The 22,918-nt window shown below is 38.9% G+C and overlaps 1 protein-coding gene across 3 annotated transcripts in view; it reads right to left on the bottom strand.

The window, feature by feature from the left end:
* Positions 1 to 22,129, bottom strand: part of OSBPL1A (oxysterol binding protein like 1A) — a 221,484-nt gene extending 199,355 nt beyond the window's left edge. For 2 of the 3 annotated variants that reach the window (XM_087869914.1, XM_087869915.1), the window contains exons 1-3: positions 21,921 to 22,129; positions 19,308 to 19,479; positions 3,722 to 3,844 (exon numbers count right to left, since the gene is read on the bottom strand). In XM_087869914.1, the coding sequence (XP_087726040.1) occupies positions 3,722 to 3,842 (121 nt within the window). In that variant the 5' untranslated portion in view covers positions 3,843 to 3,844; positions 19,308 to 19,479; positions 21,921 to 22,129. The remainder of the gene's footprint in view (positions 1 to 3,721; positions 3,845 to 19,307; positions 19,480 to 21,920) is intronic. The other variant, XM_045781786.2, reaches the window with a different exon arrangement.
* Positions 22,130 to 22,918: the final 789 nt, after the last annotated feature.

Below are 22,918 nucleotides of genomic sequence, written 5' to 3'. Positions count from 1 at the left end.
ACCCCTGCTCTTCCCCAAGCTTCTTACTCAAACACCACCCCTTGACAAAGGACCTCGGTCTCTTAGCTTTGCAATGAGAAAAGGTTTTCATGGAATTCCTGGGGCTTCCTGGAGCCAAATCTACCACCACACCACTATCTACAGGCATTCTTCCATCCTTCCCTCCTGATGTCTAAGACTAATCCAGCTTCTGTGTCCTGGATTCCAGCCCTTTCTGCTTCTCAGGAACTCTTCTCCTTTATCGTCCACCTCTCCCTCTTCACTTATGAGTAAGGAAGAAGTAAACACTCAGGTCTCTTCCATCTTACAAACAAGAGCAACAAAAGACCTCTCTGATCCCATTCTCCCTACCAGCTACTGTCCTCCTCACTCTCCCCTCCCGCTCTGCCTGCACTTGCTCTTTCCACCCCCTTCATTCCCATCAGTCCCCCACTCCCCATGGCAGACCAGGTTCATCTCCCACCACGTCATTCAAATGGTCCTCAAATTTTAATCCACAAATGCTGTCACCGAATCCCAGGGGCATTTTTCAGCTGCCACAGCACTATGTCACTGGACAGCATGGCCCACATGACTTCCAGGCTGCCACAGGGGTTTCTCTCCCTTTTTCGGCAGTTCTCTCAGGATCCTTTGCAAGTTCCACTGTCCAATGGGTCCTTCATTATTGGTATCTCCAATAATGGTATCTCCTGGCCCAGGAGTGGAAAACACTGCTTTCACTTTTAATGTACTATTGACTTCAAAACCCATATTCCACTTTCCAACTCTTTACCAGACACCTCCATTTGGATAATACAAAATACGTAGTGCTCAAAAAGTACAAAGCTGAGCTCATCTGTCATTTTGTATGTACACTGTTGACCCCTGAACAACATGGGTTTTGAACTGTGGGGGTCCACTCACATACGGATTTTAGTCAATAAACATTTTAAATATATTCTCCTTATGATTTTTTTAATATTTTCTTTTCTCTAGCTTACTTAATTATAAGGATACAGTACATAATACATACAACATACAAAATATATGTTAATTGACTATTATCAGTAAGGCTTATGGTCAACAGTAGGCTATTAAAGTTTTGGGGGAGTCAAAAGTCATACGTGGATTTTTTACTATGCAAAGGGGTTGGTGCCCCTTCACCCTGTGTTTTTCAAGGGTCAAATGTACACACAAAAACTACTACTTCTCTCCACATTTGTATTCACGATGAATTTCCCTTATTCAAATTGTTTCTCAAGTCAGAAATAAGCAACACTCTTGCCCTTTTCCTACTTTTTCACCCCCCAAATTCAGTTAGTCCTATTGATTCTACCCCCTAAATGTTAATTACATCTACTTGTTGCCATTCCCATTGCTTCCACTCGCAACTAACCCATAAGGGTCTCCTCTAAGTTACTGTAACAGCTTCTGAACTTGTCTCATGTCTAGCGTTTCCAGGTAAAATTCTGGACCAAGAAATCAGAATTTCCAAAATCCTATGTTAAAATACTTCATTTTTTATATTCTTTACTACTTACCATGGATATCCAAAAAATTTTGTTCCCCTATCCTAGAAATACTGGCCTTAACCTTCAACCACAGGTCAGCGCTTCCTTCTCTCGCTTTCAACTTGACATCGATAATTCCTTCCAACCAATAACATCTCTACGTTGGTTGTTAAACTTTAATTCTTGAATTATAGTACGTTTCACATCATCTTCTCAAATTTCTCAGGGTTTGGAAAAAAACAAATCCAATAGAAATCCTAGAAATGCCTGGCACAGATGATCCATCCCCATGGGCAAACACAACTCACACCCCACCCCACCTCTCCCTATTCATTTCCTTCGAGGAACTGCACATCACCTGGTGTGCCATTCCCCTACATAAGTCCTTTAAACTGCCCTTACGACAAAGTCTAACTGGCAGGTGTAACAATGAAATTTTGAAAAAGCACTCACATCTGTTTCATAGTTTTACATTTCTAAATAGATGACTTCCTACCAATTAGCCTGAAATAGCCATAAGTGAGGGTGGGAAAGGTAGATAATAAAGGTTATTAGGATTTTCAAATGCCAGGAATGTTTTTAGCTTTCAAAATTGCATCCCCAGATAAAGATTAAGAACTGATCTTTGGTGAAGGACCAGAAGGATTTTTAGAATTCCTTTAGCATACCAAAAACCAACTCATTTTCTGGAAAAGTCAGATCATAGTTTCCTCCCTACTGCAAAGATAATAATAATAATCCTTCCCCACTGTGGCTGAAGCCAGGTTTATTGCCCTAGGACAGGAGAAGAGTGTGACACAGCAGAATAAAATATGCATCGGAGACAGAGGACTGGAAGAAAGACAAAGGCAGAGACAGGGTGCTCCTCTTCATGAACCGAGGGGACACCAAGAACAGGCAAGTGGCATCTGGGAGGACAGGAAAAGATCTCTGAGCAGCCACCTATCCTAGCACCCACCTGCAAGGCAGCCACAAAGTAACAGCCAAGGAGCACCATTTGTATGACTGTTTGGAGACGCAAGTTTGATTTTGTCCTCAAGTTCAGCTACAAAAGCTTACGGAGCACTAGGAAGAAAAGAGTCACTGAAGAACCAAAGGCTACAGACACACACAAGGTTCACCTTTACATTTAAAGGCCACCTTAGGGGAGATGGGGAAAGAAGAGTTGAGAGGCTCTGCAAGACCATTTATCAAAAAGCAATTGAGCTTGAGGTACCCAAAGACTAACATTTAGTCTTCCATACTCAAGAATGAGAAGGTGCTTGTTGAAATACCAGAGCCATTTTAGAAAATAGATTCTTCTTCTCTGCACACCAGAGTGCAATATTTACAACCTTGCTACACAGGGTGCATTAGGATTTGGCTGCTGCTTACCTACCTAACTTTATTCCTCACCCCTCCTGCCTGCAGGCCCTTGCCACCTAGGTTGCCTCTCACTTCAGGACCTTGGCACATGCTAGATCTTCTCCCTTGAACACTTTTTCTATTTTCACCTGGTTAAGTCCTACACACTCTTCACAGGTCACCTTAGGATCATTTTCTCTAAGAAGCTAATCCTTTTAGGAGCACCTGGGTGGCTCAGTCATTAAGCGTCTGCCTTCGGCTCAGGGCATGATCCCAGAGTCCTGGGATCGAGCCCCACATCAGGCTCCTCCGCTGGGAGCCTGCTTCTTCCTCTCCCACTCCTCCTGCTTGTGTTCCTTCTCTCGCTGGCTTTCTGTATCTCTATCAAATACATAAATAAAATCTTAAAAAATAATAATAAAAAGAAGCTAATCCTTTTAGTTCTAGTTTCATATCTCTCCAATGGGATCTCATGATACCCTGGGGTTCCATATTCTGGTATATACTGTGTAGTATAGACTAGTCTGATCTATTAATCTACTACACTAGTCTCAGTGAGGGCAGGGATCCTACCTACCACCACCTGCAAAGTACTTCACAGAACTCTGGGCATATCGTAAACACTCAAACCTGCTGCTTTAATTACAATACCCTATCATAGTATGCATCTTGTAACTGATAAAATTGTCATGGACCCTAGACCTTAAGACTAGATCTCGATTTCTGACTTAGGACTACAAGAGACCTTTTACACACTCTTATGAAGGTTCTTTCTAGAATAAAAGATGCGAATTTATTTCTAGCAAGACCAAAAAGATCAGTGCTAAATAAGTGACAGAGTCATGCATAGTCACAAGAGAAAGCTAAAAAGTCCACTCAAAGCTTACCTTTGCAATTAATGTCAGCAATTACTTCATTTCTTTCCATGGTTTCTAGTAACTGTCGAACTTCTTCAACGTTGCCATTTCTGGCATGATGGAGAAGCTGCTGTTCTGCTTCACTGTTCATTTCTAGATTTAAAAATAATAATATTGCTATTATCTAATAGCATAATCCATATTTGGACACTATCTGATAATACAAAAAGGGAAAAAAATCATCTTCACTTTGCAGCTAATAAGATAGACACAAGAACTGACTAAATGAATCAGTTGCAGGGCCTGAACTTGACGCTGAGACTCCTTTGCCCTTTTTATTATTGAAAAGATGCATTAGACATTCAGTCAAGTTTCTTAATCTCTCAAATCCTCAGCTTCCTCATCTCCAAATAACCTCATGAGCTGTTGTAACATTGTAGGACAGAATGCTTTTATAGACCCACAATATTTTACAAATAGTTGTTTATTACAATAACAAGACATAAAATTAGAATATGGTCATTACTATAAAAACATAAGGCTGAAATATAACACATTCAACACCTGTGCAAAATACCTTGAATAGAAAAAACTAAATTATAAAGATCCAGGAATGACCATACTTATCATTCCTTTGTTTTCTCTCTCATATTTTACCAAGCCTCAAACCAAATATAGAGGACTACAACCAAATTTAAAGCATTTGTCAAATATTATGAACAGCAATTCACAGAACATAGCTTTCTTTCTTACTAAAAAATAAATGCAAATAAATCAATTTTTTTGCCTATAAGATTAGCAAAAATAAAAAAGATTATACACCTGAAACTAATGAAACATTGCAAGTCAACAGTACAACTAAAAAGAAAGAAAGAAGGAAAGAAAGAAGGAAAGATAGATTAAACACGCCCAATGCTGTCATGGACAGAAAATGTGCACTCTAGTAAACTGCTAATATGAATATAAATGCACACAATTTTTCATATGTCACAGGAGGAAGGGTTCCAATTTGGCAATATCAAGTAAATTTCAAAAATACACATACACCTGTGGAGGATTCTAAGATGGCAGAGCATGGAACACCAGGAATCTGTTTCCCCACCTAGGCAATAATTGCTCTGGTAGAAACTGCCCAATGAAACTATTTTGGAACCCTGGGACCTACTGAAGGCTTACAACCACCAGGGAAAGCTTGGAAGGTAAATTGTGATGAATTTATGTCAATTTCAGCCCTTAGTAAGGCAGCAGCTACCCATCTCTCTGAGTACATGTGTTCCTGGAGCAGGTTGCAGGAGCCAGGGTGAGCAAAAGGACCACTATACTCCAAACATTGAAGAGCTGGGCCCTGATCATTGCTGCTTCTGATCAGAGATGCAGACAAAGAGGCAAGTAGCCACTGCTGATGCAGCATCTCTCTCTGATGCTTTAAGCCCCTCCAGTGGGCGGAACATCCAGGGAACTTAAAGGACCAGCACTCTTTTGTTTTCCCCCTTCATTTTTCTCTTTCTCCCCTTTTTAAAAGCCAGACACTAAGGACTAGAACATTCAGGGGCACCTGGGTGGGTTGGTCAGTTGAGCATCTGCCTTCAGCTCAGGTCATGATCACAGGGTCCTGGAATCAAGCCCCGCTTCAGGCTCCCTGCTCAGGGGGGAGTCTCCCTCTCTCTCCCACTGCCCCTCCCTTCTCGTGTACACTCTCTCAAGTAAATCTTAAAATATTGACTGGGACATTCAAAAACAACTGCATATATGGAGAAAATTAGAACATAACTGCTCATGACCACCAAAAGGCTCCAAAAAGACCTGAGAAGACCTTAAGTTTACAGCTCAGGCTAACCCTCAGCATGGAAACAGCCCATAACAGTCCAAAAATACAACAAATTAGAAAACCTTGAGGAAGGAGGAGAATTTGCTCTATCTAGAGTTACTACTTTATTAGATTCAAATGTCCAGTTTTCAACAGTGAAAAAAGTTCCAAGGCATAAAAAGAAACAGGAAAGTAGGGCCCAAAGGTGGGGCAGGGGGAATCAATAGAAACAGTCTCTGAAGAAGATCTGATGGCAAATATACTAAACAAAGATATCAAAAAGACATTTGAAGATCTAAAGAAAGATGGACAAAGTCAATAAAGAGTATAAACAAGATGAAAACATGAATAAAGAAATAGAAAATCTAAAAGGAAACAAAGAAATTCTTGAGCTGGAAAGTACAACAAATGAAAAATTCACTTGAAGGATTCAAAGGCAGATTTGAGAGAGAAGACTCCACGAACTTGAAAGATAGGAAATTATGGAGTCTGATGAAAAGAAAAAAGACTAAAATCCAAACAGAGCTTAAGGGACCCGTAGGACACCAAAATGCACATCAACATGCATCACGGAAGTCCTAGAAGAGGTAGAACAAGGGATAGAGTATTTGGAGAACTAATAGCTGAATACTTCCTAAATTAGATAAAAGACATGAATATAAACATCCAAGAAGGTCAATGAACTTCAAATAAGGGGAATTCAGATACACCACATAATCTAATTTTCAAGAGAAAGAATCTGGACCGAAGCAAGAGAGAAGCTGAGTCATCAGATCCAGGGTAAGATTTTCAGCAGACTTCTCATCGGAAACTTTGGAGGGCAGACAGCAGTGGGCAAATAGCACAAAAAGAAAATTTTCAGCCAAGAATTCTGTATCTGGCAAAACTGCCTTTCGAAAGTGAGAGGAAATTAAGACATTCCCAGAAAAACAAAAGCTAGGAGAGTTCAATACCACTAGACCTGCCTTTTAAGAAATGCTCAAGAGAGTCCTGCGAGGTAAAATAAAGGCACACTAGACAGTAACTCAAGGCTATATAAAGAAATAAACATCTTGATAAAGGGAAGTACATGTGCAATTACAGCTAGTGTTATTATAATAATGGTTTATAGCTGTACTTTTTGTGCTCTACATGATTTGAGAGTAATACATTTAAAGAAAAAAAATAGTTCTAAAAGCTAGTATTATTATAACTTTAGTGTATAACTCCAAATCTTGTTTTCTATGTAATTTTTTTTAAAAGATTTTATTTATTTATTTGACAGAGACAGCCAGTGAGAGAGGGAACACAGGCAGGGGGAGTGGGAGAGGAAGAAGCAGGCTCCCAGCAGAGAAGCCTGATGTGGGGCTCGATCCCAGAACGCTGGGATCACACCCTGAGCTGAAGGCAGACACTTCATGACTGCGCCACCCAGGCATCCGTTTTCTATGTAATTTAAGAGACTAACCCATTCAAAAGAATTATTAGTTTAGGTTTTAAGTATACACTATATAAAGATGTGATTCTGTGACATCAGTAACCAAAAAGGGTGGGAACAGAGCATAAAGGAACAAGGTTTTTGTGTGTCTTAAGTTAAGCTAGTATAGATTCAAATTAGTGCTATAACTTCAGGATGTTAAATGTAATCCCCAGAGTAACTCCCCCAAATAGCTACAGAATACACAAAAAAGGAAATATCCCTCCCCCCCAAAAAATCAGCTAAACACAAAAGATGACAATGCAGTAAGTGGACCAAAAAAGCTATAAGGCATATAGAAAATAGCAAAATGACAGAAGTCCCTCCTTATCAGTAATTATTTTAAATGTAAATGGATTAAACTCTCCAATCAAAAGACAGATTGGCAGAATGGATAAAAACACATGATCCAACTATATGCTGTCTACAGGAGACGCACTTTAGAGTCAAAGACAGAAATAGATAGAATGTTAAAGGATAGAAAAAGATATTGCTTGCAAACAGTAATCAAAATAGAAATGACTATACTAATGTCAGACACAATAAACTCAAAACTAAAGAAGGTTACCAAAGACAAAGACATTACATATTAATAAAAGGTTTAATACAGCAAGAAATTACAAACACCCAATGACAGATCAAAAATATAAAAAAAAACAGAATTTAAGAAACACTTTTATAATAGTCAGAAATTTCAATACCCCACTCACAATGGACAGGAACACAGGTAGAAGGAAACAGAGGACTTAACACAATAAACCAACTAGATCTAGCAGACATACACAGAACACTCTGACAAGAGCATATACATTTCTCTCAAGTGTGTATGGAACATTTTCCAGAATAGACCATATGTTAGGCCACAGATTAGGTCACAAGAGGGACAATGTTAGGAATTACTAAAGGAAAAAAAGGAAAATTCACAACATGGTGGAAACTAAACATACTTTAAAAACAACCAGATCAAAAATGAATCACAAAGGAAAGTAGAAAATATTTAGAGATAAATGAAAATGAAAACAATGTATCAACACATCGGACACAGCAAAAGCAATAAGGGCAATGGATAGCTAAAAATGCTTACACTGAAAAACAAGACCTCAAAACAACCACCTAACGTTGCAAATTAAGAAACTAGGGGAAAAACAAAAAACTAAACCCAAAGCTAGAAGAAAATAATAAAATATTAGAGCAGAAAGCAACAAAATAGAGAATAGAAAAAACCAAAAAATTCAATGAAACCATTTCAATGATCTTCAAAATGATCAACAAAATTGACAAACCCTTAGCTGGACTAAGGAAAAAGAATCAAATTACTAAAATCAGAAACATTACTAAATCAGGACATTACTACCAACCCTACAAAAATAAAAAGCATTTTAAGAGTACAGTGAATAATTATGTTACCAACAAGTCAGATAACCTAGAAGAAATGGACATATTCCTAGAAACACAAAACCTACCAAAACAAAATCATGCAGAAATGGAAAATCTGAATAGATACATAACTAGTAAAGAGACTGAGGGGTGCCTGGGTGGCTCAGTTGGTTAAGTGTCAGCCTTCAACCCAGGTCATCATCTCAGGGTCCTAAGATCGAGCCCCACATTGGGCTCCCTGCTCAGAGGGGAAGCCTGCTTCTCCCTCTCCCACTTCCACTTCTGCTTCCCCCTGCTTGTGCTCTCACTCGCGCTCTCAAATAAAGTCTTAAAAAAAAAAAAAAAAAAAAAGTCAAATCCGTAATCAAAATCTCCCAAAGAAAATCTTCCCAAACTTGACTGCTTCACTGGAGAATGATACTAATGCTTCTCAAATTTTTCTAAAAAATTCAAAGAGGAAGGAATACTTTGTAACTCATCCATGAAGCCACCATTACACTAACACCACAGACAAAGACACTATAAGAAAGCCACAGACTGATATCCCTTATGAACACTGATGGAAAATTTCTCAATAAAATACTAGCAAACTGTATTCAGCAGTGTATTAAAAGGAATATACACCATGACCCAGTGGGATTTATTCCTGAAATGCAAGGATAGTTCAACATATGAAAATTGATCAATGAAATACACTGCATTAATGGGGGGGGGGGACAACCCACAATCCTCTCAATTGATGCAGAAAACACATCTGACAAAATTCAACACTTTTCATGATTAAAAAAAAAAAAAAACCCTCAAAGAGCTAGAAATAAAAGGAAACTATTTTAACCTAATAAAAGCCATATGTGAAACACCCACAGCAAACATCATGCTCAAAGGTGAAAGACGGAAAGCTTTTCCTCTAAGGTTAGGAACAAGGAAAGGATGCCCCCTTTCACCAGTTTTAGTCAACATAATATTGGGCATTCTAGCAGTTAATTTAGACAAGAAATAAAAAGCATCCAAATTGGGAAAGAAGTAGTAAAATTATCTGTTTGCTGAGGATATTTACAGGAAACCATTAAAATTCAACAAAAAAAGCTCTTAGAAATAAATTTAGAAAAGTCAGGATACAAGAGCAACATAAAAATCAGCTGCATTTCTATACACTAGCAATAAATAATCTGAAAAGGAAATTACAAAATTCAATTTATAATACCATCAAACAAAGAATAAAACACTTAACCAAAGAGATGAAATACTTATACAACTACAAAATATTGAGAGAGATGGAAGGCATAACTGGAAACAAATCCCATATTCATGGATTATAAAACAACATTATTAAAATGTGAATCCTATGCAAAGAAATCTAGACATTCAATGCCTATCAAAATCCTAATGTTTTTTGTAGAAATAGAAAAACCCATCCTGGGGCGCCTGGGTGGCTCAGTCATTAAGTGTCTGCCTTTGGCTCAGGGCATGATCCCCGCGTTCTGGGATCGAGCCCTACATCAGGCTCCTCCACTGGGAGCCTGCTTCTTCCTCTCCCACTCCCCCTGCTTGTGTTCCTTCTCTCACTGGCTGTCTCTCTGTCAAATAAATAAATAAAATCTTTTAAAAAAGAAAAAAGAAAAAAAAAAGAAGAAAAACCCATCCTAAAGCTCATATGAAATTTCAAGGAACTCTAAATAGCCAAAACAATCTTGAAAAAGGAGAACAATGCTAGAGGACTCATATTTCCCGATTTCCAACTTATTACAAAGTTACCATAATCAGACACTATGATACTGGCATAAAGACAGACATATAAAACAGTGGAACAGAACAGGGAAGCCAGAAATAAATCCTTGTGTATATGGTCAAATGAATTTTTATAAGAGTGTCAAGACAATTCAATGAGGAAAGGACAGTCAACAAATGGTGCTGGGGAAACAAAATCCACATGGAGAAGAATAAAGTTGAACCTTTACCTAACATATTAAAAAACTAACTCAAATTGGATCAAAGATCTAAATATATGACTTAAAACTCAGAAGAAAACATAGGGCAAAAGCTTCATGACATTGGCTTTGGCAATGATTTCTTGGATAGAACAACAAGGATATGGCTAACAAAAGAAAACATAGACGAAGTGGACACCACGAAAATTTTAAAATTCTGTGCATCAGAAGACTATCAGAGTTAAAAGACAAGTCACAAGATGAGAGAAAATATTCGCAAATCATGTATCTGATAAGAGACTAATATCCAAGATATACAGAGAAATTCTAGACCTCAAAACCCAGTTCAAGGGGCGCCTGAGTGGCTCAGCTGGTTAAGCCTCTGCCTTCAGCTCAGGTCATGATCCTGGGATCCTGGCATAGAGGCTCCCTGCTCAGCGGGGCATCTGCTTCTCCCTCTACCCCTCCCCCTACTCGTGCTTGCTTGCTCTCACTCTCTCTCAAGTAAATAAAATCTTTAAAAACAAATCCCAATTCAAAACAAAGTACTTGAATAGATATTTCTCCAAAGAAAATATGCAAATGGCCAGGGTGTCTGGATGGTTCAGCAGGTTAAGCATCTGCCTTCAGCTCTGGTCATGATCTCGGGGTTCTGGGATTGAGCCCCACATTGGGCTCCCCGTTCAGCAGGGAGTCTGTGCACACGCGCACTCTCGCCCTCCCCCCCAACACATGGGCTCTCAAATAAATATTTTAAAGAAAATATGCAAATGGAAAAATAAAGACATGAAAAAATGGTCCACATCACTGATCACTAGGAAAATGCAAATTAAAACTACAATAAGATATCACTTCACATCCATTCAGAAGGCTACTATGAAAAAGCAGAAAGCAAGTATTGTCAAGGATTTGAAAAAATTAGAATCCTGTGCACTGTTAGTAGGAATATAAAATGGTACTGCCACTGTGTAAAACAAATTAGTGATTTCTCAAAAAATTAAAAATAAATTTACCCTATGATCTGGCAATTCCATTTCTGGGTATATACCCAAAAGAACTGAAAGTGAGGTCTTGAAGAGGTATTTGTACACCTATGTTCATGGCTGCATTATTCACAATAGCTAAAACATGAAAACATCATAAGTGTCTACCAGCAGATGAACAGTTAAGCAAAATATGGTATATACATACAATGGAATATTTTTCAATGTTTAAAAAGAAAGAAATTTCTGCAATATGCTAAAACATGGATTAACTATCAGAATATTACGCTAAGTGAAATAAGGCAGTCACAGAAAGACAAATACTGCATGATACCGCTTCTATGAGGTACGTAGAGCACAGTAGTCAAAATCAGAGAAAGAAAGTGGAATGGTGGTTGCCAGGGACTTGGGGGAGAAGAGAATGGGGATTTATTGGATACAGAATTTCAGTTTATAAGAGAAGTTTTAAAGCTGAATGGTGGGATGGGAGGACACATTATTAATATATTTAATACCACTGAAGTGTAAACATTTCTGAGATAGTAAATTTTATCTTGTGTATTTTATGATTAAAAAAAATTTTTTTTAAATACACCTATACTATTTACTTTCCCAGGGAAACTACTTCTAGGAATCTATCCTACAGAAATACTTACATGAGATTATTTTATAAGCATGTTCATAAGGACTGCATTATTTACAATAATTAAAAGGAGATTAATAAGTCCATATCTATCAATAGGGAACTGGTTAAATAAATTCTTTAAAAAGGCTAGAAGAAATATTCTACAGACTGGAGGATGGAAGACAGTTGAAGGATCGTTTCAGAAAGCAGCGGCCTATGCACAGTGAACACCATGACCCCCAACCCTCTTCCCTAATCAGCATTCCTAATGCTGACAAGCCAGGCTCCAGCCCCTGAGAGAAGACTAAGCTAGTTAAGTCTCTAAAGGATAACATATTCCTAGATGATGCCAGCAGCTCCCAACAAATGGCTAAGCCAGATGAATCCTGCAGTAGAGTTGATAGTCAACAGGCTCCCCTACTTTCTCAATTTCCAATCAGCTTTCTAGTTTCTATTAAAAGCCAATAACTAAGGGTGACAAGGCATCTGAATAAAACCTCTAAAACACTGAAGAGTCTAGAACCAAAGGGGCAAAAAAAACACAAAAGCAAAAACAAAACACCTTGAAAAAATTTCAGAGAAAAAGTTAAATAACACCTAATCTTTAGAGAATGAAATCATATTCTGCAAAAACCCAGGATACTATATGAAAATATAGAACTGTAGAAAGCTATGTGAATATTAAAAATGACAGCAAAAATGTCTATGAGACAGGAGCTATTTTTTTTTTTAAAGAACTGATAAACCTTTACCCAGACTCAGAGACTGAGAGAACTCCTATAAAATCGAAGTGAAAGAGAAATAATCGACACCACAGAAATATAAAAGATTGTAAGAGAATGTTATGAAAAATTAGTGCCAACACATTGAACAGAAGAAATGGATAAATTCCTAGAAACATATAACTCTCCTGAAACTGAATCAAGAACAGAAAATCTGAACAGATTATTGGCAATGAAATTGAATCAGCAGTCAAAAAACTCCTAAAATACAAAAGTCCAGGACCAGATGGCTTCACAGATGAATTCTGCCAAGCATTTCAAGGAATAATAATGCCTATTCTTCTCAAACTATTCAAAAAAAAAAAAATAAGCGTAAGGAAAGCTTCCAAATTCATTCCATGAGGCCGGCATTCCCCGGATACCAAAACCAGATAAAGACACTACAAAAAAAGAACTATAGGCCAATACGTCTGATGAACACAGATGTAAAAATCCTCAATGAAATATTAGCAAACCAAATCCAACAATACATTTAAAGAAATCATACACCATGATCAAGTGGGATTTATGCCTGGGGTTTTGCAAAGGTGGTTCAATATTCACAAATCGAAGTGATACATCAACAGAGAAATGATCATACGGTTTTTATCCTTTAACTATATGCAGAAAAAGCATTTGACAAAGCACGGCATCCATTCTTCATAAAAATCCTCAGCAAAGTAGGTTTAAAGGGAACACACCTCAACATAATAAAGGCCATATATGGAAAACCTACAGCTAACATCATACTCAATGATGAAAAACTGAGAGCTTTTCTCCTAACATCAGGAACAAGACAAGAATATACACTCCTAACACTTTTATTCAACATATTACTAGAAGTCCTAGCCACAGCAATGAGACAAGAAATGAAAGGCATCCAAATAAGTAAGGAAGAAGTAAAACTTTCACTATTTTCAGATGTGATACTAAACACCGAAAACCCCAAAGATTCCACCAAAAAACTATCAGAACTGATAAATGAATTCAGTAGTCACAGGATACAAAAATCATACAGGAATTCACTGCATTTCTATAAACTAATAATGAAGTTGCAGAAAGTGAAAGAAAACAATCCCATTCACAATTTCAACAAAAATAACAGAATACCTAGGAATGAACTTAACCAAGAAGATCAAAGACCTATACTCTTAAAGCTATAAAACACTGATGAAAGAAATTGAAGATGACAAAAACAAATGGAAAGATATTCCATACTCATGGACTGGGAGAACAAATACCATTAAAATGTCCATATGATCCAAAGCAATCTACACATTTAATGCAATCCCCATCAAAACACAAACAGCATTTTTCACAGAACTAGAACAATCCTAATTTGTATGGAATCACAAAAGACCAAGTAGCCAAAGCCATCTTGAAAAAGAAAACTGAAGATAGAATGGGATAGACCGGTGATGGGTAGTAAGGAGGGAACGTATTGCATGGTGCACTGTTATACGCAACTAATGAATCATCGAGCTTTACATCAGAAACCGGGGATGTACCGTATGGTGACTAACATAATAAAAATCATTAAAAAAAAAAAAGAAAACTGAAGATAGCACAGTCCCAGATTTCAACATATAAGAGGTAAATAAAATATAGTTTTATTTTAAAATTAAGGGAACAAAGCCAGTTAAATTTCACCAACGCAGGAAAAAAAAAAAAAAAATCTCTTACTGCTCTCTGCCTAACTCCCATAGGTTTTAATGGAGGTGCCTGTTTGATGCAAAAATTAACTTAGACATGCTCTCATTTTCAAAGCAATTTTAACCCCACATCCATCAAAACTAAAGACTATCAGCAGGCCTAGCCAATTCCAGAAGTCTGCTGACTGTAAAACTGAGGACTTAAGTAATAACCTTGAAGATAAATTCCTAATACATTTCCCCTACACTTCTTTTATAAACTTCTATTACTTTAGAAAGGAGTGGGGGTGGGGAGAGGCAGACACTTTATCTCCCAGTAGAAACAAGTTATAAAGTCACATATACATTTAAAACTTACTTCCATGAACAAATCATTTTGTGTTAAGAGCAGAAAACAGTAAGAATACATTTTACAGCAAGATAATTTCTCAGTGGCTCTAACACAGTCAAAATAGCACAACTCCAAAAATACCTGTAACTTAAAAACTGAATAAACTTCCTAAAAATGCTAGCAGTACTAACTAGATGAGTATAATCATCTTTATGTTCCTTCCAACTATGCTACAAAGAAACAGTTCCAAACCAGGGCATAGAACCATTCATGACACCTTCTCCATTTAAGATTCATAACGAAGAGTTCACTGCTGACTATGTAGACCTGAATTTTAGAATATCCACCACTATCTAAAACCATGTGCCTTAGGCAGGCATCCAAGGAGTCATCAGCATGGGCTAGGAAGGTATCCAACCTTCCAATGTGATATCCACATAAAGCTGCAGCTTCCCTACCACCACCAGGGCCACCATTGCCTTCCCTGTCACTAGTGTCACAAGAAGACTTAATTGAGGGCTTACCACATTCCCGGTATTGCCCTGAACTCTGATGGCTCATTAATGAATAAAACCAGGCCTTAAACTAGGGGAACTGAGAAGTATTGTAGGGACAAGTGTACAAATCGGTTACTATCCACATCCCTCAGGAGATCTGACTTCCCCTCTCCATTCCCAACCTCAACTAGATCCCTCACCATATTTGCCACATTTCAGTCTGTAAGGATTCATGTGGTCATTTCTTTGGAATTCCTTACGCTGTGAACCTGAATAGGACAAGGGTCCCATATCCATTATGTTCCTCACTATATTTCCAGTACCTAGCAAGGTGCCTAGAACACACCAGGAAATAAAACATTAAATAGATGGTGGGGCACCTGGGTGGCACAGCGGTTAAGCGTCTGCCTTCGGCTCAGGGCGTGATCCCGGCGTTATGGGATCGAGCCCCACATCAGGCTCCTCCGCTATGAGCCTGCTTCTTCCTCTCCCACTCCCCCTGCTTGTGTTCCCTCTCTCGCTGGCTGTCTCTATCTCTGTCGAATAAATAAATAAAATCTTAAAAAAAACAAAAACACATTAAACAGAAGAATGGACATAGATTTAGTTCTCTAAGAACAAAGCAATTCTACCTCCCACAGGAAAGAATAAAGGCCATGCCTCTAAGTGGTACACCTTTACTTAATAACAAAATTAAGATTTTCTAAGATTTGAGAGAGATAGAGTACGCACGCACACGCAAGGGGGGGGGCGGCTGAAGAAGATGGAGAGAGAATCTGAAGCAGACACCCCGCTGATCTGGGAGCCTGATGCAGGGCTAGATCTCAAAAACCAGAGATCATGACCTGAGCCGAAACCAAGAGTCCAAGGCTTAACCAACCGAGCTACCCAGGCGCCCAAAGTGTTTTTTTTTCTTTTTTCTTATATGCCACAGGAAATTAAAATCATACCAAAAAAAGATAACTTGAAAAAAAAAAATACTCTAGAATTACTAAGTATTACTATTTAATTTGATGCATCTCTAATTTATAAATAAGTTCTAGGATTAATAGTTAACCTTAGAAAAAAGCAAAATAAAAGAATCCAAATTCACATGTTGAACAGATTTAAAAAAAAAAAATTTCTTTGGAATCATGAGCTTGTTTCAGAAAAGCGCTTGGTCTCTGATGTTTAAGAAAAAGACAATTCCTTAACGCAGCTGATCAGAATGGATTTGAGCCATAGCCTATCAGCAAGTATTTTTCATCATCTTGTGGATATTTTCAACTGCTCTTTTCACATTCATGCAATTCTAAGCTCTCTTTTTAAAATGAGATTTTTAATAACCAAGAGAATGTTTTCAAGGAAATAACTAAACAAAAAAAATATTTTGAACTTCAAAAACTGGGAGACTCCAGACTATTTTGCCTTGTTTCCTCTCCTCCAAGGTCCACCGAGGAAGCTAGGCTCCTAAATTATTTGGTAGAAAGGAAGTTTGTATTTTGTTTTATGAACACTGTAAATTACCTAATTAAACTGATCCCCATACTTGATAGTCCATGCCACTAAATGCCCATTCAATACAGCTGATAAATTCTGTAGCCTTCCCAACTCTGAGATCTTGGCAAAGACCCTAAAACTTGTAGCCTAAAGGACAATTGTGACTTGCTAAATTTGGTTGGAGGTCAACTGTAAGTTGAATTGCTACTTTTACTGTTCAAGTTTAATTTCTACAGAATCAAAGTAGAAAATTCCTGGCGAAATCAAAGAATAAAGTTCAACAATCAGAGCTAATTCACCTGAGTACCATAAACTCGAAATACTAAACAATTTGTCCTTTAACAGTATTTAAAAAGATTCAAAAATATCCAGGCAAACTTTATTCAATCATACATGTAACAGCATTTAACTGGGCATCCTAAAATGTCAGGAAAGTATAGCAGTTTCTCAAAAATTATACACAGAATTACCACAGGACCCACAATATGCCCAAAAGAACTAGGGAAAGGACTGGAACAGATAATTGCTCACCCACATTCACAGCAGCATTCTTCACAATAGCCAAGAGGTGGAAGCAATCTAAGTGTCCAGTGACAGGTGAATAGGGAAAAAAAAAAAGTGTGGTAGCTACATACAATGATTATTCAGCCTTGAAAATTCTGACACTACAACATTAACAAACCTTACACATATTATGCTAAGTGAAATTAGTCAGACACAAAAGGACAGATTTTATATGGTTCCATTTATAGGAGGTACCCAGAGTAGACAAATATATAGAAACTAGGATATTGGTTACTAGGAGCTGGAGAAGGGAGTGGGGAGTTCCCGTTTAAGGGGTACAGAGTTCCTGTTTGGGATGACGAAATAGTTCTGGAGATGGATAGTGGTAATGCTTGCACAACAGTGTGAATGTACTTAATGCCACGGAATAGCATACTTAAAAATGGTAAAAAAAAGTAATTTTATATCAGGTGTATTTTACAATAAAAAAAGTGAGAGCATCTGAAATACGGCTTTTACAGTTGTCAAATAGCTTTTGTACTATCAAAGTCAAAGGGAACCAACCTAATTATTCAAAATTTACCATGACCACATGTTGTGATTTTAAAAATTCTCAGATACTGCTTTTACGCTTGGTATTATATTTGAAACACAATGTATACTAGGAATCTGAATAGTCAGAAAAACTACATTTATGAACATATTTTACAAACTAAACCTAACATAAAAATCTGTTGTGTGCTTAGTTAGCACTGCATTCCAAAGTAGCTAACAACTCAATTGTGTGGGGATTCCCCCCCCCCATTATCATTCTTTTAATGTGAGGAAAATATTAAGAATTGAACTATGTAAGAACATGGCATGAGCAAGAAATAAATTTTGCCCTCAATCTTACTAACTCCTAGCAAATCATCAGTGAGTTCTCTAACGTGATCATATACCTATGTGTATGCATGTACGTGTGTACAAATAAACATATATAAATTTATGGGCACCTGGGTGCTTCAGTCGGTTAAGCATCTGCCTTTAGCCCAGGTCATGATCCCAGGGTCCCGGGATCAAGTCCCGCATGGGGCTGCCTGCTCAGTGGGGAGCCTGCATCTCCCTCTGCCTGCTGTTCCCCCTGCTCTTACTCTGTCAAATAAAATCTTAACAAACAAAAAAACAACCTATAAATTTGTAATAACAATTACATAAATACAATGTTTTAGAAATTCAACAATGGTAGACAGATTCATATTTTACCTAACACTATTTTTAGAGATGAAAAAACTGAAAAGTACAAAGGTAAAGTTACTTGCCAAGTGTATGATAAAGCCACAACCAGAATCAAGAACTTCTGTTCAAGGCAGGCAATGTTGTTAAAGTTATACATTTCATAAAACTCAATTCAGCCTCTAAAATTAAAGGCCACTGATTCTAGTTATGGTTCCTGTGAGCATTAAGGAAGTTAAATCTGAATTATGGCTTAATCCCTTCATTTTAAGAAGATTTACTAATTAAAACGAGACATCCAAAACATGGCAATTTAAGGAAAACAAATTATCAAGTCTATTTTAGGAAGTACTCACTTCTTTTAAAAATAAAGTTAAAAGTCACTTGATTTTTAATTCAGTGAAATTTCACAACTTCCCTCCAATAAGCCTTCATGCCCTGATAGACAGAATTGCCTCCTTTGGAGGAAAGAGAAGTAGCTAAAATTGTAATATGTCCCACTACAGTTTGTAAACCATTGAAGTTAATGTAAAATTGTTTATTCCAAATTATTAACTTTATATTTGACATACTTACACTATTTTCTCTTACTCATATTCGTTATGTATTCACACGGACCCGGATGCTCTACAAACATAATAAAAGAACAATCCTACTTGCCATGTTTTTACCTTTATTTGGTTAAAAGTGTCAATCGAAATGTGAAAATTATGTAAGCTTGTTGGCCCTGCTTTGTGAAATTCTTTACATCAGTCTTAGGTTGCTATACATTTTAGGTGCTGCAATAACCAAGAACTCTTAGCTGCAACCCTGATTTGGATTTGAACTTGACAGATTCTGAAAACTTTACTGTTTCAAGCAGTTTGGATCTGTAGAAGCAAAGGGCAGAGAAGTCCACATATCTGATAAATCCAGTTCTAGATAGTAAAAATACTCTAACAAGGAGTTACCTTTTAATGATAAAATTCCTTAAATTTTAGATAAAAGGTATTTAGGGGCACCTGGGTGGCGCAGTCGTTAAGCGTCTGACTTTGGCTCAGGGCGTGATCTCGACGTTCCGGGATTGAGTCCCACATGGGGCTCCTCGGCTGGGAGCCTGCTTCTTCCTCTCCCACTCCCCTGCTGTGTTCCCTCTCTCGCTGGCTATCTCTCTGTCACATAGATAAATAAAATCTTAAAAAAAAAAAAAAAAAGATAAAAGGTATTTAAATGTTTTCCATTTTGGTTATTTCACATTTGAAAATTATCTTCTAAACTTAATCAAATTAGGTATACATAATACTGACCTGTCATCTACCATATCCTCAGAAGTTTCTCTTTAAAGAAAAGCTTTAACAAAGTAAAAACATGTGGTTACTTTCCACTGTCACACTATAGGAAGACCGACTTAAAGATTGTTTTCACCCACAGAAGTTTCCTATTTGCTGGCTAATACAAGAACTCGAAGCTAGTGACCCAGTAGTTCCTCTTACTAGAAGTGTTAAAATTGCGTATGGTGGGAGACAGTGACTACATTTATCATGGTAAGCATAGCTTAACGTATTGAACTGTGCAATAACCGGGATGTACACCTGAAAACTAGTAACACTGTAGGTCAACAACATGTCAGTGAAAAAGCTTTAGAACCATTTCTTAAACTTGCTCACCTTCTAGTGGCTTAAGTCAGGTAAGTGAGGGAAAAATCCAACATTTCTAGGGGTCAAAAGCACCCTATAAGATACTTATAGGACATCATGATCATCAGTATGGATTGTACAGAGTACCTGACGGCATCTTTTCTAACACTTCATTAATGAATTCTGGCAAGATTGGTATAATTGGGTGCCTACACAGGTTACAGCTGCCCTCTTTCTAGGAACTGCAAAGAATTTAGTCATCAAAGTTCTGATTACCACCAGACTTGTATTAAAAGAAGGGACAAGGTTCCTAACCACTTCAAATTTCTCATCTGCACTTGCTAGCTCATTCTCTCCTTCACATATTTGTTAAACTGATTTCTACTTTCTACTACTCTTCTTGGTGAATACACAGAAGCTACAAAAGCTCAGCTTTAGTCATGGAAAAAGGTAAGAAAGGGCTACAGAGTTCCAACTTGAAAAGATTAAATATACAGATGTATCTGTAAAAGCCACCAGTAGAAAAATTTAACAGGCGCTGCACCATGACATCCCTAAAAACAAAACAAAAAAAAAAACTGGCTGTATTCTCCTACTTGTTGATTCCAAACAAGTACTTCCCTCTGTCTTAAGGGAAGAGTGGGGGGAGCGATGCTTTTGTTGAAACAACTTCTAGCTGCTCTGATTTACAGGTGTTAAGTCCAGCTTGAATAATACCTCCAAGACTGAAGGGCCCCCAGAGACAAGGATTAGCCACCCACCACCAATTTCTGCTGACAAGATTCTGCTGAGATATTTAGCAAGTGTCATCTGATAAACAGACCTTGGCAAAAGTCTGCACACAGTTAAAACAACTGCTCCAGATAGATCTACTCAACTTGGCGGCAGTTAACTCCTGTTCTGAATATCAAATGTTCGATGCTGCCAGGGAGAAAACAAAAGGGCGATAAGTTTTAAAACTGTTACTGACCGTTTTTCCCCCTCCGGTAGAACTAGGGGATGAGAAGAGGGTGGATTTTGTAACCATTCTGTAATTAACGCAGAGATCTTTAAAATTTCAACTGGGTGGATTCAGAAATTACACCTACGATACTGGTTGCGTAAAACTCGTTCTCAGGGTTAGTACGCGAACATCGCTAGACTTTAAAATAAGTCAACAAAATTATCTTCCAAATACTTAGCAGAGGTGAGGATATTCTGAACTCTATTCAGAATTCATCAACTACAGTGCTAAGGCTGAAGCTTTCAGGGACAACACATCACGGATGTTAAAGCTAATTTTATATTATCAACTCCACAAGAGCGTAATCGCTAAGTTTGCAAATTGGAGCAGCCTTAGTTAAGTTAGCTTAATATCACAACGCCAACAGCTCAACTTCACAACCTAGTCTGCATAAAGCAACGAGTTTGACAACGAAAACCTAATATTAACTAAGTCAGAAAAACCCTTTCAACGCCTTCTGCTAATCAGTAGGGCCACCGGGTAAATGAACCGTCCTATTGTGCAGCTGCAATCTTTCATACTGTTTCTGAATCCCTCTGATAGTCTTCCATGCTTGTCGAATTGACCACAAGGCACACTGCGAGATGGTCACATGGGCAGCTCGTGACTTCCACTGAGAATCAATCGTCTCTTCACGGTAGTAGAAAACTAAAAGTTATGATGCACACGTCCAAGTACCGAGAAAGCACGCAGCTGATGACTTGGCAGGGAATGCATGTGGCACCAGCACGAAATCGTAGCACGCGGAGGGGAAGTGCAACAAACACCACATCTTGCTACTTTTAACAATTAACTTCGCTGCAGCGCTGGAGAGCCAGCGGCCCCGGGGAAACCGAACTCGGGCTAGGAGCCCAGCGTCGCCACGCCACGACTCTGACCGGCCTCGGCGACCCGCGGAAGAGGCCCGCGTACCCCCCACCAGGGGCAGACAGATCTTCCCCGAGCACCAGGCAGAGGGGAACACGCTCACATAGGAACCGGCCACGGAAACTGACCTACGCGGTCACCCGGGCTCCCAGAGCTCCCGGAGCTGGGGGGGGCCACGACGATGAAAAGGCCGGCAGCGACTCTAGCTGGCACTACCAGAGGACTTGCGGCCCTGCGGAAGGACGGTCTCCGGAGTCCCGGCACCGGGTACGGGGCGGAGCGCGAGGTGACCAGGCAAGACTCCGCGAGGAAGCGCTGGTCTGCGAGATGGCGCCGCCCCTCCGCACAGCTCGCCCCACGATTATTTGTGCCGGGTCCGTGCGTCACGTGACCGGCGCGCGGGCCTGGAGGCGTGCGCTTGGCGCCCCTGGGCCCCGCCCCCGCACGCTCCTATCCCGCCTGGACCACAGACGCTGGTCCCAGGGTTTGCCCACGGCTGCCAGGAGGCCAACGCATGGTACTCCTCCCACCACACCCCGACTGGCGAGAAGTGGACCTGACAAGGCGAGAAGCCCCCGCCCCCACAAGGCCGAAGCAAACGCTTTGGGTTAATGCTGGGGATATTTGTTACTAACAAATACATCACCCAGCTGCCCAGACTTTTTTTTTTTTTTTAAGATTTTATTTATTTATTTGACAGAGAGAGAGAGATAGCCAGCGAGAGAGGGAACACAGGCAGGGGGAGTGGGAGAGGAAGAAGCAGGCTTCCAGCAGAGGAGCCTGATGCGGGACTCTGGGATCACGCCCTGAGCCCAAGGCACACACTTAACGACTGAGCCACCCAGACGTCCCGCCCAGACTTTTTTCTTTTCTGCTTTGGTTGCGACTTTACCTGTGGGGACTTAATAGGCAGTGTAAATTAGCTACACCCCTTCTTTTCACGTGTCAAAGGATGGTCTTAAAATGCCATTCAGGTGTAAGATAGGTACCAGGGAAGGATGCTTAAAGAAGAGGATTTACGAAAGTTCCTTCACCTCCTCCCCCCCATCAAATAATCTTTCATAAAGAGTCCACCTCTTCGGACTCGATGCACAACAGGTCTAACCAGAGAACATAATTACACAGT

The sequence above is a fragment of the Ursus americanus genome, chromosome 19, assembly GCF_024610735.1.
Source record: "Ursus americanus isolate L20-20 chromosome 19, mUrsAme1.1.p, whole genome shotgun sequence".
Lineage (NCBI taxonomy): Eukaryota > Metazoa > Chordata > Mammalia > Carnivora > Ursidae > Ursus > Ursus americanus.
Note: the sequence above shows the minus strand (reverse complement) of the source record. Positions and strands in the feature narration are given on the sequence as shown.